Below are 15,669 nucleotides of genomic sequence, written 5' to 3' on the forward strand. Positions count from 1 at the left end.
ATCTCAGGAATATCAGGTTACCTCACTGCTGTATCTCATGGGAATGCCAGATAGTGGTGAAATTCTCGATTCGTTTGGACTAACTGAAGCTGAAAGGGCCAACTTCGAAGTAGTAATGGACAAATTCACTGCATACTTTCTGCCAAAATCCAACAGTTCAGTGAAAAGGTCACAGTTTCATCAACGCAACCAGCATGAAGGCGAGACAATCGATGAATATGTCCGAGCGCTGTACTCAATGGCCCAGAGCTGCGGGTTTCAGCAGAAACGCGATCAGATCAGGGACAGATTCCTTGTTGGGGTCAAGGACACTGGTCTAATCGCACGACTTGCCCTTGAAACAGACCAGGAGCTGGATCACCTGATCAACTACGCAAAGAACTATGAAGCAGTGAAAAAGGCTGTGAAAGAGAAATCAGAAGAAACAAAGCAAGCTGATGCTGTGCAATGGTCAAAGCCCAATCTGCAAAGCAACAAAAGACACTACCATCCAGATAACAGGAGAAACAACCAAGAAAGCAGAAACCAAAGACAGCAAGGTGTTGGCACTCGTCCAAATCTTCAGACAAACCAGCCAATGACTAGGAACGTGCAGGGAGCACACGACGCAGGCAACAGAAACCGGAACCAAGCTCCCCACTGGGAAACCAGTGGCAGAATGTGCAACTTCTGTGGCAGGAGTCATCGTCTCGGCAGAAACAACTGTCCTGCGTACGGAAAAACATGTGCAAGATGCAACAAGAGAAATCACTTCCCAGAAGTCTGCCGAAGCGCAGTACCTCATCAAGTGGCAGAAGTTCAAGCTGGAGAAGCAGAAGCTGGACATGCTGAGTCTGATGCATATTTGGGGCTCATTGAAGAAATGACTGGCTGCACAGAAATGAAGAAAGAGATGGACAAAGCAGAGGTCAGTGCAGTGGAACATGAACAGAACTCGGGGATGGTCATGCTGAAGATAGGCAAAGCGGAAGAAGAAATCCTGGTGAAAATAGACACTGGAGCAGACGTCTCTGTCGTCAGCTATGACACGCTCAAAAAGCTGAATCTGGCTCACAGAATGCAAAAAGCGAACATCAAGTTGAACAGTCCCGGTGGCCAAGTGGACGTGCTAGGCAAAGTTGTCACGAAACTGAAGTCTCCAAATGAGGAAGTCGCAGACGTCGTGCTGTATGCTACACACAGCCTCGTCCGCCCGCTGCTAGGCAGAGAAGACTCACTGAAGCTAGGACTGGTAAAGCTTCTCAATGAAGTGAACATTCCTAGTGAGCTGTTTGCCAAAGAAGTTGGACTGTGGAAAACAACGCCGGTCAGCATCACGTTGAAAGACGGAGCTGTGCCCTACGCCGTGGTGACAGCACGCAGAGTGTCACTGCCGCTGCAGCAACCCGTCAAAGAAGAGCTTGCGCGCCTGGAAAGCACCGGTGTCATCGAAAAGGTCAGCGAACCCAGCGACTGGTGTGCGCCGATCGTACCTGTGCCGAAACCAAATGGCAAAGTCAGACTGACTGTTGACTTCAAAAAGCTGAATGCCTCCGTGAAGAGAGAACGCTACGAGCTGCCAACCTTCGTGGAGCTGAGCAATGCCGTTCGAGGATCTGACACCTTCAGCAAGCTGGATGCCACCAGTGGTTTCTTTCATCTCCCGCTGGCAGAGAAGTCAAAGCACCTCACGACGTTCCTGACGCCGTTCGGACGGTACCACTTCAACCGCCTACCGATGGGAATCACCCTGGCTCCGGAAGTGTACCAACGCAAGATGGCAGAGATGTTGGACGACCTACCGGGAGTCGTATTCTTCCAGGACGACGTCATCGTGCACGGCAAAGGCAAAGAGCATGACAAGCGCCTCTCTGCAGTCCTGCAGCGCATCAAAGAGACTGGCATCAAGCTCAACGAATCGAAATGCGAATTTCGCCGAAGGAGTGTGGCGTTCCTGGGTCACCGCCTATCTGCAGCTGGTGTCCAACCCGACAAAGAGAAGCTCAGAGCTGTGCAAGACATGCCACCGCCAGAAAACGTTCAGGAATTGAGATCGATGCTGGGTGCCATCAACTTCCTGACGCGCTTCGTGCCCAACGCTCAAAGCATCATGGGACCTATGCATGACCTCCTGAAAAAGGACGCCGAGTGGATCTGGGATCACCCTCAGTAAAAAGCTTTCGAAGACATCAAAAAGAAGATAGCCGAAGCAGGAGTCCTGGCGTATTTCGACCCGAAGTTGGAGACTGTGGTGTCTGCAGATGCAAGCTCCTATGGCATTGGAGGCTGCCTCATGCAAAAGAAAGATGGTGAGCTACGACCAGTTGCATTCTGTTCACGCCGACTGTCCAGTGCCGAAAGCAAATACGCACAGATCGAGAAAGAGTGCCTGGCAGGAGCGTGGGCGTGCGAAAAGTTCCACGGATATCTGTACGGTCTTCAACGATTCTCACTGCTTACAGATCACAAGCCGCTAGTGCCGCTCATCAACGCCAGAGACATCGCTGATACGCCACTCCGCTGTCAACGTCTACTGATGAGACTGGCAGCCTACGCTGGAGAAGCTGTCTACACGCCAGGCAAGCAGCTGCTCATTGCTGATCTCCTCTCACGCAAACCCGTCAGTGAACAACACTCGTCCGACGAGGACGTGGCGGAACTCGAAGCCCATGTCAACGCCATCATGTCAGCCTTGCCCGCAAGCCACGGCAAGCTTGAAGACATCGCGCAGCAACAACATCAAGATCGAAAGATCCGTCAGGTCATCAACTTCACTGAAATCGGATGGTCATCTCCTGTCCATCCTGACCTGCTGGAATTCTATTCAGCTCGTGGGTACTTCAGCGTGTCCTACGATCAAACCAGCAAACCTCTACTGATGTACGGGAGCCGAATTGTCATCCCTGAAGACATGCAACGTGAAATGCTACAAAAGATTCACGACGACGGATATCTGAGTCTGGTCAAGTGCCGACAAAGGATCGCCGAGTCAGTCTGGTGGCCTGGTATCAACGGCCAACTGAAAGCATGGATCGACCGCTGTGGGTTCTGTCAAGCACACAGACGGCGGCAGCATGCAGAGCCACTCCAGCCCACCGAGCTCGCCGATGGCCCGTGGAATACAGTGGGGGTAGACTTCGCTACCTATGAGGGCCGAACCTTCCTCATCGTCGTTGATTACTTCAGTCGCTGGCTGGAAATTCTTCACATGACGTCAACCACCAGCGCAAGCACGATCGACCGACTCAGGGGTCTCTTCGGACGCTTCGGAATCCCAGAGATTCTCCGTTCCGACGGTGGACCGCAATTCTCTTCTCAAGCCTTCGCCGACTTCTCCAAAACGTACGGCTTCAAGCACATCATGAGTAGCCCTCACAACCCGAGAAGCAATGGAGCTGTCGAGCGTGCTGTTCAGACAGCCAAACGTATCATTCAGCAACCGGATCCGACGCTGGCGCTTTTGGCATACCGGAATACTCCACTGGAAGTCACTGGACACAGTCCAGCACGCCTGCTCATGGGACGCAATCTGAGAACCCGACTACCAATTCATCCGGTGCACATGAAGCCGCAGTGGCCTGACTTCATCGAACTTCAGCATCATCATGATCTGCAAAAGCTTCGTCAAAAGGAGGGATATGACAAGAGGCATGGCGCAGCGCTCCTCGACCCTCCATCAGTGGGTGATGACGTTTGTGTGCGTCATGACGGCGAGAAACACTGGAACGGACCAGTGCGCGTCATCGGACCAGCTGCGCAGCCAAACTCATTCATCATTCCGTCAGCTACCACGCAAACGCCTGTCGTCCGTAACCGACGTTTCATCCTTCCGATTCCACCCGATTCTCGCCCGAGTCCAGATGCTGCTCTTCCGCCAGTTACCCGACCAGCATCCTGGGATATCGCTGCTCCACAACCGTCTCGGAGCTCACCGCTGAGTGCACCACCGCAAAGTGCACCGTCGTCCTCGCCGCAACCGCCTCCGGCATCGTCACAAGCACCCGAGGAACCTGAAGAACTGCTGCCAGCAGCCGAGCCGCCGCCACCGCCTGCTCAGCCTGCCCAGAGAACGGGTACAGCACCACCACCAGCAGCAGCTCCAGCAGGAGCAACAGCAGCACCGGGTGAGCTTCCGCGATTCACGCGCAGTGGTCGTCGTGTGAAGCCCACAAAACGTGCGGACTATCATTATTACTAAAGTGGTGCGACACGTAAAAGTTTTGGAACCTGACATTTATTGTTCCCGCTTAATTTGCATTACGCTTAGCAAGCTTGTATATTTCATTGTGCGCTCCCGCCTGACCTGCGCGTCTATTGAAAGGGGGGAAGTGTACCGCGAGTAGCTGAGTTGCAACGCGAGCAGCTGAGTTGCAGCAGTTTAGTAGGGATACGCCCCTCGTATACGCCCCTCGACTTTTGGGCCGAGCTTGTTTGGATACTGTTGGGTGTGGCCGCTACGCAACGCAGTACAAGAAAACTTGGCTAATCTAACTTCTCTGCAAGATATCGATACAATGCTTTGTCATTCGCGCGCCACAATTGCATTCAACAGGCTTCTGCTGTCAAATGTTTTGCGTGTTATTTTCTTTCAATAATAAGATATTGTGATCCATCATTTATACCATTCAGAAACAGCATCATTATTTTCAATTTATTCCTGCAATTTTTGACATGAATACTAGACATATTTTGAAAAAAAAGAAGCAATATCTGTAACACGTTATACACAGAAGTCTTGAAGCTTTTTTATTTTTGTCGTGTGACCTTGCTATGCCACTGATTAAGGCAAATGACGCCTCAAACGAAAGAGAATGAACTGAAGTTTTGTATTTTCATGCCTAGAGCACCACTTTAGTCAGGTGGCCCCCGTTGTGAGTCGCACAAGATTGAGCACGAGAGATCACGTTCTTCGCTGCCGCCAAGATCTCCCGGTTTGCGAAACACCGGTGTCGCCATGCCCGTTTCTGGTCAGCTTCAGAGCCTTATTTCATGAAGCGAGCCAGGAAACAGAGCATTGGATCTCCGAGAAAACATTAGCAACATAATGATTTACTGATCAGAAAGTCTCCTGACATGTTTGCACGCATCCATTGCGAAAATAAGGCTCAGCTGCTTGAGCGCGCTAAGCAACAGCCCGTTGTAATCTTTTGATTCGTCGCATTATTATGGTGCTAAAACAAATATCAACCCCTCGCAAATATATGACGCTAATATTATGTCGCTCGCTTCAGGGAATAAGACTCTGAAGCTGACAAGAAACGGGCATGGCGATACCGGTGTTTCGCAAACCGGGAGATCTTGGCGGCAGCGAAAGACGTGATCTCTAGCGCTCGTTCTTGTGCGACTCACAACGGGGGCCACCTGACTAAAGTGGTGCTCTACGCATGAAAATACAAAATTTCAGTTCATTCTCTTTCGTTTCAGGCATGATTCGCCTGAATCGGTGGCATAGCAAGGGCACACGACAAAAATAAAAAAGCTTCAAGACTTCTGGGACACCCTGTAGTTCTTGATTAAAAACAATTTTACTGTTTACAAGTTTATTTACCAACTATTTTTATCGGAGGTGCCGCTGGTGATGACGTTTAGTGAAATCCGATTTTACATAGTTTGCAAAAAAAAACTTATTAATTGTAAAGTTCAAACACTTGCAATCGCAAGTTTTTAGTGAAACAGGCCTCTGGCAGGTCGGTCGACCAGAACCGAAAGTTTTGGAGTTCACACGTCCATCGAGGTGAAAATTCGCTTCATCGGTGAACCAGATCTGGTGGAGAAAGTCGCTATCGTCGCCGCAGTTCCTCAGAAACCAGCCGCTGTACAGCATTCGTGCCTGTTTGTCGCAGGGGCGAATCTAGGATTTCGATAGGGTGGGGGCAGTCAAGCACAGGGGCGGCACATTTTCCGCCTACGGGGGCGGCATTCATAGGGTCTGTTCTAGTCCAGCGGAAAAAAACGAGCTTGACAGCCGTCACGAGACGCAGCGATTGGTATTCAAATTTAGGGTCTCAGGTCAACTGGTGACCTCTGGTCAGGTAACTTACCCTAAAGTCGGGTTTTTGTTTTTGGCAAACAATTTTGCAAACAAATGGCCACAGAGCAAAATTTAGGCATAATCGTATTCCTCTCAAGCTGCGTCGAATGTTGTGGGTACTTTTTGCTCGGTAAAGGTCACAATCAAGATTGACACAAAGGTCGTGAGGTCAAGCCCCCTCAGGACACTGTTCGGACTAGGTCAGGTTGCATATCAATCGATTTGGAAGCTCATTGCAATCACAATGGTGCCTTTCCCGACTCTAGCTTAACCCGCGCCCCGCTGGGGGGGGGGGCAGAATCTGCCCCCCCTCCCGTTTTTCGCCAATAACTTCTAAACGCGTTACGCCAGCGACGTCAAACTTTCAGTACCTTATCATATATCAATTTGACACGTTCCCTGAAAATTTGAGCGAAATCCGTCGGAAAATTTTTGAGAAATTGACGTTTTAGTGACGTCATGTTCGCCATTTTCGCCTCAAAAACGGCAAAATTTCAAACGCCGCTAACATCTTCATTTTTAAAGGAATCAAGACGTAACAAAAAAGGTTATACGTGATTCTACTTTGTCTATCAAATGGCTATCTCGGTTTTTTGAAAATTTTGGATTTTGGCCAAAATTTTTCCAAAAAACTGACTTTTTTTGGAAAACATTTATAAAATCCAAAATTTTGAGTTTATCGAAAAAAACCGGAATATATGTCAAAGAAGTAGTCTATGTGCACCTACATACCAATTTTTAGAAGAATCGGTTCAAAAATGTGGGAGTTATTCAAAATTTTATGACGTCACGACACACAAAAATTTTGAAAATGATTTTTTTGGAAGTTCTAGACCTCGTACGCAAACCACAATAGCACCATTCGATTCGCCGTGAAAAACTGCATCGGATAGACACCTTTTTAGGCCTTAACAACCAACTTCAAAATTTGACCTCACTTGACCTGACCTTGACCTGACCTCGACCTGAAATTCATCCAGAGGTGGTCCATATCACTTATTGAGTGTGCCTATTGAATTCCATGAGTAAAATGACCCATAAAACATGTGTCGCACATGCCCTTTTCTATATTTTGTTTTTGGTGACCTGACCTGACCTGACCTGACCTTGACCTTGACCTTTGAATGACATTGTGTGCAACAAATATTGCTTTGGTAGTCTAAGAACACGTTTTGGGCAATCAGTCTCAGTCCATTCTTCGGCAACTACGGTGCAAGGCCGATACTGTAGAAACTTGCATTTTGTACCCTTGACCTGACCTTGACCTGACCTCTGACCTTTTTAAGCAAAAAAAAATTTGGCTCTTAAGATCCGCCTTGTTGAGAGCTTTCGATTGCCGTTTTCCCCGTCTTTCTACGACCATCGGTTCGGAAGTTAGACAGGGGGGGCAGAATCTGCCCCCCCCCCCCCAGCAGGGCGCGTATGGCTGAATAGCCCAGCGGGGCGCGGGTTAATTTGGTCGAAAGTTATTAACGAAAAACGATTATGACCCAAACGAACGTCCTCTGTGACGTTCTCTGTGACATCATAAAAGTAAAAAATGCCAAAATAAGGCACGGAATCCTTTGACGAGCGTATCAAAACACATTTCTATGCGTCTTCGGGCGGATTCTATACCTAATACCTATAGGTTGCAAAAAGAGCAAGTTAGTATTTCCCCCATAGGTTTATAATGGGGGAGGTCACGTGACTGACCTGACCCAAGATGAATTGTACGAAAAAAAAACAAGATCTACGAAGTATGAGTACCCAGGAGCTTGTTGCTTTCTGAAAGTGTCATCATCCTCGCCGACACTTTGCCTGGCGTTGGCGGCGTTGCGAAGTTGCGACATTTTTTGACAGTGCAGAGTGCAGACTGCAGAGGTTTACTTATAACCTTTAGAGGTTTATGCATCGGTCGGTGACCTGACCATAGGTGGAGAATTGTGCTGAACTGTGGGTGCACGAGCTCTCCCAATTCCACGCCGGCTTGGCTTTGAAGCCGCAACAGACTGTGGAGGTCAAGGTCACCGCTAGGGCGGCGGCGGATGTGCTGCGCCCGAGCACCCACCGTTCGGCACAATTATCCACCTATGGACCTGAACTAACCTGAAAATGAATCAGGCGTCATAAGGTCTTGTTTGGATGGGGGCTCACGTAGGCCAAGTTGTAGCTCTCTATCGAAAACGGCTCCGGAGCAGTCACGAAAAAAAAATCGTAAGGGGTGCCTCCCCCCCTCCTCCCTCGGCCCGCGAGGGTAAAGAAGGGGTTAATTTGGCTTCAGGGACGTCGCTACGAGTTCAGATGGAGCTACTTTCATTTCAGAGGGCGGCACTGTATCTCAGGGTCTTGGCTAATGGATTTCGACTAGGGGGCAAACCAGACCTCAGAAGCCAGAATGACACCACGTTACATACTCGCACATATACCGTATACACTGCATGTAACATGCACAGGCTAGGATACAAAATTTCTGCCCAAACATAAGTATTTGTACACCTACTTCTACCGAGGGGTTAAGAGGCCAGCGTAAGGCGCTCGAAGGCCCAGGACGAGCCCTCGGAGGCTAGCATGGGGCACTCAGAGGCCGCTTTGGGGACCCTAAAAGGCCAAATGTGGGGGGGGGGGCGTGTGGCGTTAAAAAGCCCGCACGTAGGCCATATAAGACCAACGGGGTAGGGCCTTCTGAGGCCATATAGGGCCCTATGATGACAATTTGGGCCCTCTTAGGCCCAGGTGCCCTCTTTGGTCGGTGTGGGGGCCCTCTGTGAACAGCGTTGGACACTCTGAGGCCAGCGCGGGGCCCTGTCTTCTGAAAACTGAGATTGGTGCTTGTAGCCGCCGACGACCTCAGGGCTCCGGATCTCGCGCCGACCGGTAGTGAAACGCGCTCTCCGCCTGTGCTGACCATATATTGCTCGTAGAGCAGCAAACAGAACGGAACAAAGCGTAGCGGTTTCTGGAATCGAAACAAAGAAACTTAACAAATGACCAAAAAGAACACCAACCAAACGAATACGCAGACACAACAAAGCAAAGCAAACAAAATCGGCAAACAATCTCACCAACATGAACTAATTTCCGAGGTCAAAATCGCTCACTCACCTACACGGTGCGCCCTTGTGCACTCCAAGCGTCGAACGGCCGAACCAAGCCAAACACGACCAAACCAAACCGATGCGCGGCACGCTAACGCCGCCGCGACAGGCCAACCAAGAATGGGCGCTGCCCCGCCGGCCGCCCCTCCGCTGACCCAGAAGGGTGACGTGGCAGGTCAGCCGGCGCCGGGTCACGTGACCGTAGAGGTCACGGTCAGTAAATCGAACAAAATCCAAATAACTTATGACCGCGGATCACAATACAAAACTAAATTACAAATCGATACCTAAAATAAACCAAAAGAAACAAGGCGCCAAACCAAAAAATACACATATCAATAAATCGATAGCAAATGGACAACCGAAAATCACAGCGCCATCTGTCAATCGCCCAGACAACTAAAAGTTAGCATCGCCAGGCGACAACGGCGCCAACACTGCACCCGCTCAACCGACAGGGTTGAGGACACCCAACACTCATCACTTAACACTAAACACCGAATAAAACACTTAACTATCACCGCGCCGCGACAACACTCGGTAACTCAAGTCTGAGCCGCAGTCGGCTCCAGACGATCGCAGCCTAGCTCAGGCTCCGGTCAGCAGTCGGCAGCAGGACGATCAGCTTATGCACCGGCCGCGTCAAAACCGTGCCACCAGTTCTCAGGGACACCTTTCTCACCAAACCGTCCTTGCTCGGAAACGTCTGCGTCACCTTGCCCATGCGCCAATGACCTCTCGGCACATCCTCATCTATCAGTAACACAACGTCTCCTTGCTCTACGTTCCTAGACTTAGATACCCACCTCTGGCGCCGCTGTAAGGTCGGCAAGTACTCGCGCCTCCATCTGAGCCAAAACTGGTCAGCGAGGTACTGGACCCTTCTCCACTGCTTGGCGGAGAACTGCTCGTCAGCAAACCTACCTGGTATGCCTTCACCGCCGCCTCGTAAGAGCAGCAGGTGATTGGGCGTGAGCGGCTCAAGGTTCCCGTTGTCATCGGAAACGTATGTCAGCGGCCTACTGTTAAGCACTGACTCAATCTCACAGAACAGTGTGCTCAGTCCCTCGTCGTCAAGTCTCTGAGTCGGCATAGATCTCCAAACCTTCCTAAACGTTCGGATACATCGCTCCCAGCATCCCCCAAAGTGGGACGCAGCAGGTGGATTGAAGATCCACTCAATCCCTTTGGACAGAGCGAACTGCTGCAGCATACTTACATCTAACCTCTCAAGCTCAGCCCGTAGCTCATTGTTGGCCCCCACCATGTTCGTGCCCAAATCGCTCCTTATCCTAAGAATCGGCCCTCTACGCGCTACAATGCGGCGAATCGCATTGATCAGTGAGTCTGTCTCTAACGACTGAAGAACCTCAACATGAACGGCTCTGGTGACCAGACAGGTGCACATAAGACCATACCGCTTGATCTCATGACGACCCCTTTTCACCATCACTGGTCCGAACACATCTAAACCTACCGACGTGAAAGCTGGCGTGTCCGGTGTCACCCGATCCTCTGGCAAATCTGACATCATCTGCTGCTCTGGTGCTGCGTTAACCTTCCTACAGGTCACGCAGGATCGCACTAGGCTCCTGACCAGAGGTCCCACCCCCACTATCCAAAATCTCTCTCGGATCTTACTCAGCGTGTGCTCACGACCCTGATGCCCCACTGACACGTGAGCGTCACGCATTACCAGTCTCGTCACATGATGGTTCCTCGGTAGGAGCACAGTACACCTGGCGCTGCTCTCAACTGGGCAGCGGCTCAACCTACCCCCTACGACCAACAGTCCGTCCTTCAGCGTCACGTTCAGCCCCTTGAGGGAGCTCGACTTCACGTTTACCGTGCCTCCACGATCATAAAACTCTGAGAAGCTGGTCTCCTGAACATACCTGAGAATGTTCAGCTCAGCAGACCTTAGATCGTCCACGCTCAGAGACGTCTCCAACCCCACTCCGCGAGCGCGCAGACCTCGATCGCGGATCACGCGCGCCCGAGAGAGCAGTCTCCCTTTGAGCACCTGAAAGAAACGTATGTACCATGCCACGGCCTTCTTGAGTCTGTACCAAGACGAGAAGTGACTGAGCAGCTTCTCAGTCGCCGACGGCTGCTCGCGACCCGACACTGCAGCCGACACCTGAGGAACCTCAGCGACCGCTGCAACAACAGTCGCAGGTGAGGGATGTCTGATCTCTAGATCATCAGAATCATCAACTGACCGCCCCGGCTCACACGGCCAGCTCTCCTCGCTCGCTGAAAGGAAGTCCGGCCCCTTCAACCACATGTCCAAGTCCTCTGGAGTGGATCCACGTGATCCGACATCTGCCGGGTTGGCAGCAGACGGGACGTACTTCCAATCCTCTACCGACGTCCTGTCTCGAATGAAAGTGACTCGGTTTGCCACGTAAGTCTTAAACCGAGCCGTCCTGTTACGAAGGTACTTCAGCACGACTGTGCTGTCAGTCCACAGGTACGAGCTGCTGAAACGAAGGCCAGACTCCTTCACGATCAGATCCCTCAGCCTTGTAGCCACCACGGCCGCGGCTAACTCTAAACGAGGGATCGTTACGAACTTCACAGGGTTCACCAAAGCCTTCCCCATAACAAAGCGCACGGTACACACGACACCACCGTCGTCTGTCGGCGTCTCCGTTCTCAGGAACGCCACTGCTGAGTGACCAGTCTCACTGGCGTCCGAGAAGACGTGAAGCTGACGAGCAGCCTCACCAGAAGCAGCCCCGAAACATCGGTCCAGGCTGACCGCATCGAGGCGGTTGGCCTGCGCCAACCACTCAGACCACTCGTCCACCAAGGGCGCCGGAATGGCGTCGTCCCAGCCACAGGACATCATGCACAGCTTCTGGACCAAGACCTTGCCCTGCAAGGTGACTGGCGCGACGATGCCTAGCGGGTCGAACAAGGCACTGACTGTGGACAAGATGCCTCGTCTCGTCACTGGTCTGCGCCTGTCAACGAAGCGGAACCGGAACGTGTCATCCTCAACCGACCACAGCATGCCCAGAGCACGCTCCGGCTTCAACGACTCTGCCTGGAGGTCAAGATCCTTCGCGTTGTTGCCCCTGTCCTCACGCGGAATACTCCGAAGGAACTCTGTGCTGTTACTCGTGAACTTGCGCATGTTAAATGCGCCTGTCTGACATAACTGTCTCAAATCGCTGGCCAAACGAACAGCCTCGTCCACTGATGAAGCCGATACCAGTGCATCGTCTACATAGACATTTTGATCAACAATCCTAGCAGCCTCTGGATGCTCGGCCTTACCTTCTTCAGCGCACTGCCTCAGTGCAAACCCTGCGACGCTGGGAGAAGACACCGCGCCGAAGATGTGCGATTTCATGCGGCAGACCACCACGTCACCGCCGACATCGCCGTTCCTGAACCACAGGAAACGCATCATGTTCGCATCAGCAGCAGGCAGTCGAACCCTGTGAAACATCGACTCCACGTCACACGTGAACGCCACAGGATTCAGGCGGAATCGAAGCAGCACCCCAACAAGTGAGTTGGTGAGGTTGGGTCCCTTGATCAGCAGATCGTTCAGACACAGGCCGTCAGTTTTTGCAGAACAATCAAAAACCACCCTTAGTTTCTTCTTCTCTGGATGCCTAACACCGTGGTGCGGCAAATACCAAACCCTTTCCCCAGTCTCAACCTCAGCATCGGGGACCACCTCAGCGTAGCCCTCATCAAACAGTCGCTGAACAACAGAAAGATACTCATCACGAAGATCGGGGTTGTCAGACAAGCGTCGCCTGAGAGGCTCCAAGCGCCTTTTAGCTGTGAAGTAGCTATCCGGCAAGTCACTGACATCACGGAGTGGGAGACCTATCTCAAAATGGCCCATCTCATCCTTCCTCAGCTTAGATTTGACCATGCTCACCCACTCCTTGTCCTCCACGGACAAACTCTCAGTCTCATCAGCTGCGTCCTTGAAATCCTGATCGTACAGCTGAACGAACAGATCAGCCTCAGAGACCTTACCAGGAATGTCGGAACGCGAAACGCCGATCCGGTTCACAGAGTGCTGACCCACAGGATCACGAGCCGACCGATGGGAGGGTCCAATCACGTACCACCCGAGGCGGGTGCGCAGAGCGCACGGCCCGTCGCCCTCAGGCTTCCTCACCTCATCCGGCACCAACAGCTGTGGACAGTTTGCACCAATCAGTAGATCCACCTCATGCAGATCAACATCAGTCTCCGGCAGCTCCACACCACACAGGTGTGGCCAAGCACTCAACTCAACTCTGTCACACACATCCTCAGTGGACACAGGAATGCGGTCAAGAGTGAACACTGGAGGGAGCGAGAACAGACCTTCACCCTTCAGGGGACCAACTCTCACATCCTCCATCACAGATGTGGAAATCTCACTCCCAGATCCACACACAGTGTCAACAGAAATGGTAGTGGACTTTAAGCACATCCCAAGCTGATCAGCCAGACTCTTACTCATGAAAGTTCCAGAGCTGCCACTATCACAAAAGGCAAGAGTTTCCACTGTCTTCCCTGAGGGTGACACAACTCTCACTGGAACCACAGGCATCAGAGTACCTGTTCTCTGACCAGAGTCAGCAGTGACTCCACCGCTGCTAACCTGAACTGAGCTGCTGGGAGCAGCACTGGGTCTCACCTGCTCAGCCTTAGGTGGCTGCTCACCCTGCCTGTGGAGGAGAGTAGCGTGCAGACCACCACAGATGCTGCACTTCCTACGCTTCCTGCAGAACCTGGCAGTGTGACCTTCATGCAAGCAACCAAAACACAACCTCTGAGTCTGAATGAACTGCTTCCTCTCATCCATTGGTCTCCATTTCAGCTCCTGACAGTCATCAAGGAAGTGATTACCTCGACAGAACCTGCATCTGTTCTCACCTGATCCTGAGCTTACTGCAGTCGCACTGCACTGCGCCTGCATGCGACCAGAGACCTGCGGCTTTGACCTCTGTGCAGCCTGTTTGCTCTCCGAGGACCTACCAAAAACTGGGTTTCTCTTAACGCGCACTTCCTTGGCCAAAAAATCAACCAGGTCCCTGAACCTAACCATCCTTCCTTCACCTTCCATGATATCATCACTTAACCTCATCCACCTATCCTTCAAGTAGCCAGGCAGTTTGTCAACCACCTCTCTCAAGGTTCTCGGGTGTTCGAGCTCACCTGCAACGTCCAAGTCAGTCATTGCGTGTTTGATTTCAGTCAGGTACAGGGTCAACCTATCTAACTCCTCTACGTCACCTGGAGGGATCCTGCCCCAGTCGTTCAGTCTTTGCACGTATGCATCGACCACCCTGTGTGAGCTGCCATACCTCTGATCTAACAGCTTTCGGGCCTCTGCATAACCACCCTCACTCAGATACATACAGCTCCTAACAATCTGTTTCGGTTTTCCCACAGTCAGCTGCTCAAGGTAGTGCAAGAGCTCGTCATCGTCAGTCGTGCGTGACACAATTCTAGCCTCAAATGACCTGATGAACAGTTTGTACTTCATGACATTACCATCAAATTTCTCAATCTCAGTAGGTGGCAACAACATCCTCTGCATCTGTGAGTTCAGCACGGATGTCTCATCAGAACGGGGAGATCTCACCTGGTTGTCTGTCTGGATCCTCAATGAGTCAATCACTTCCTCACTTACCTCTCCACTGGGCAACTCAGCCAGCTTTAACTCTATATCTAACTGCTGACGTCTCATCTTAATCCTAAGTTCCTGTTCCTCAAGCTGTTCCATCTCTTTCAAATTCCTCAACTTTGCAATGAGCAACTGAGACGCTTCCGAGCCAGAACCTGACAGATTTTGAGACCAAGTATTGCTATCCAACTGACCTGCTGCCATCCTGACCCGTTCCTGATTTACATCTCCCTTTAGCTGAGACATGTCCCTGTCTACACCATCATGCTCATCATCAACAGGCTTGACAACATTCCACAGCCTATCAACAAGCTCCGCCTTTTTACCCAAAGTCGAAAGCCCCCTAGAGCTGAGCTCCTCCACTAACTCTGAGGACTTGAGCTTGGAGAGCTCCTCCCTTGATGCCATTTAGCTACCTTACCCTAATAATGCATCACACAAACAACAACAACACACACTAAACACAAATGCGTGACACAGTAACACCTTAAAGCTAATCCCAACAGCCCCACTGATGTTCCCCTGAAGAGCACTCAAATTCCTTACTTGAGCCAAAGTTCACTGATACCACTGAGCCAGACTGAGTCTAATCCTGGCACACAGCCAACCCAGGAAGAGCGAGTTGGCGCGAGTCCAAGTCCAAAGTTCAAGGCCAAACTGCCCCCGGTTCAAGGCCAAACTACCCGCGAGCAGTAGGTACTCACAGGTCCAAACTCACAGAGGTGAGTCAAACCAAACCAAACCAAACTCACGGTCATACCAAACCAGACCCAGATCACTTACCGACTCTGCGCACGTTAGCTCACGCAGAAACTCAGCACGTTGAAACACGCGCAGAGGCCCGGCAGTCGGCACGTGTCGAGCTCGGCTGCAGGCCGAAACACAGTAGCCACTGCAGACCGTAGAAACTGGTAGAAGCTGCGCGCGTCCGT

At 51.4% G+C, this 15,669-nt stretch overlaps 1 protein-coding gene across 1 annotated transcript; it reads right to left on the reverse strand.

Annotated features, from left to right (window-relative positions):
- Positions 1–3,857: 3,857 nt before the first annotated feature.
- LOC122367683 lies at positions 3,858–14,287 on the reverse strand. Its single transcript, XM_043341018.1, has 6 exons — positions 14,266–14,287; positions 13,984–14,020; positions 13,643–13,775; positions 12,992–13,255; positions 10,864–12,808; positions 3,858–4,108 (listed from the first exon to the last, which is right to left on the reverse strand). Exons 1-6 carry the CDS (start codon positions 14,285–14,287, stop codon positions 3,858–3,860), a joined length of 2,652 nt encoding a protein of 883 aa, XP_043196953.1.
- Positions 14,288–15,669: the final 1,382 nt, after the last annotated feature.

Source organism: Amphibalanus amphitrite, unplaced genomic scaffold (genome assembly GCF_019059575.1).
Source record: "Amphibalanus amphitrite isolate SeventyFive unplaced genomic scaffold, NRLGWU_Aamphi_draft 000888F_arrow, whole genome shotgun sequence".
Taxonomy (NCBI): Eukaryota; Metazoa; Arthropoda; class Thecostraca; order Balanomorpha; family Balanidae; genus Amphibalanus; species Amphibalanus amphitrite.

Coding starts and splice junctions, on each gene's coding strand:
- LOC122367683 (XM_043341018.1), bottom strand. CDS start 14,287: ATGACTGACTTGGACGTTGCAG. Junction 13,776..13,983: donor TGCAGTAAGCTCAGGATCAG/GTGAGAACAGAT, acceptor TCTCCTCCACAG/GCAGGGTGAGCAGCCACCTA. Junction 12,809..12,991: donor CCGTGGAGGACAAGGAGTGG/GTGAGCATGGTC, acceptor TCTGTTGTTCAG/CGACTGTTTGATGAGGGCTA.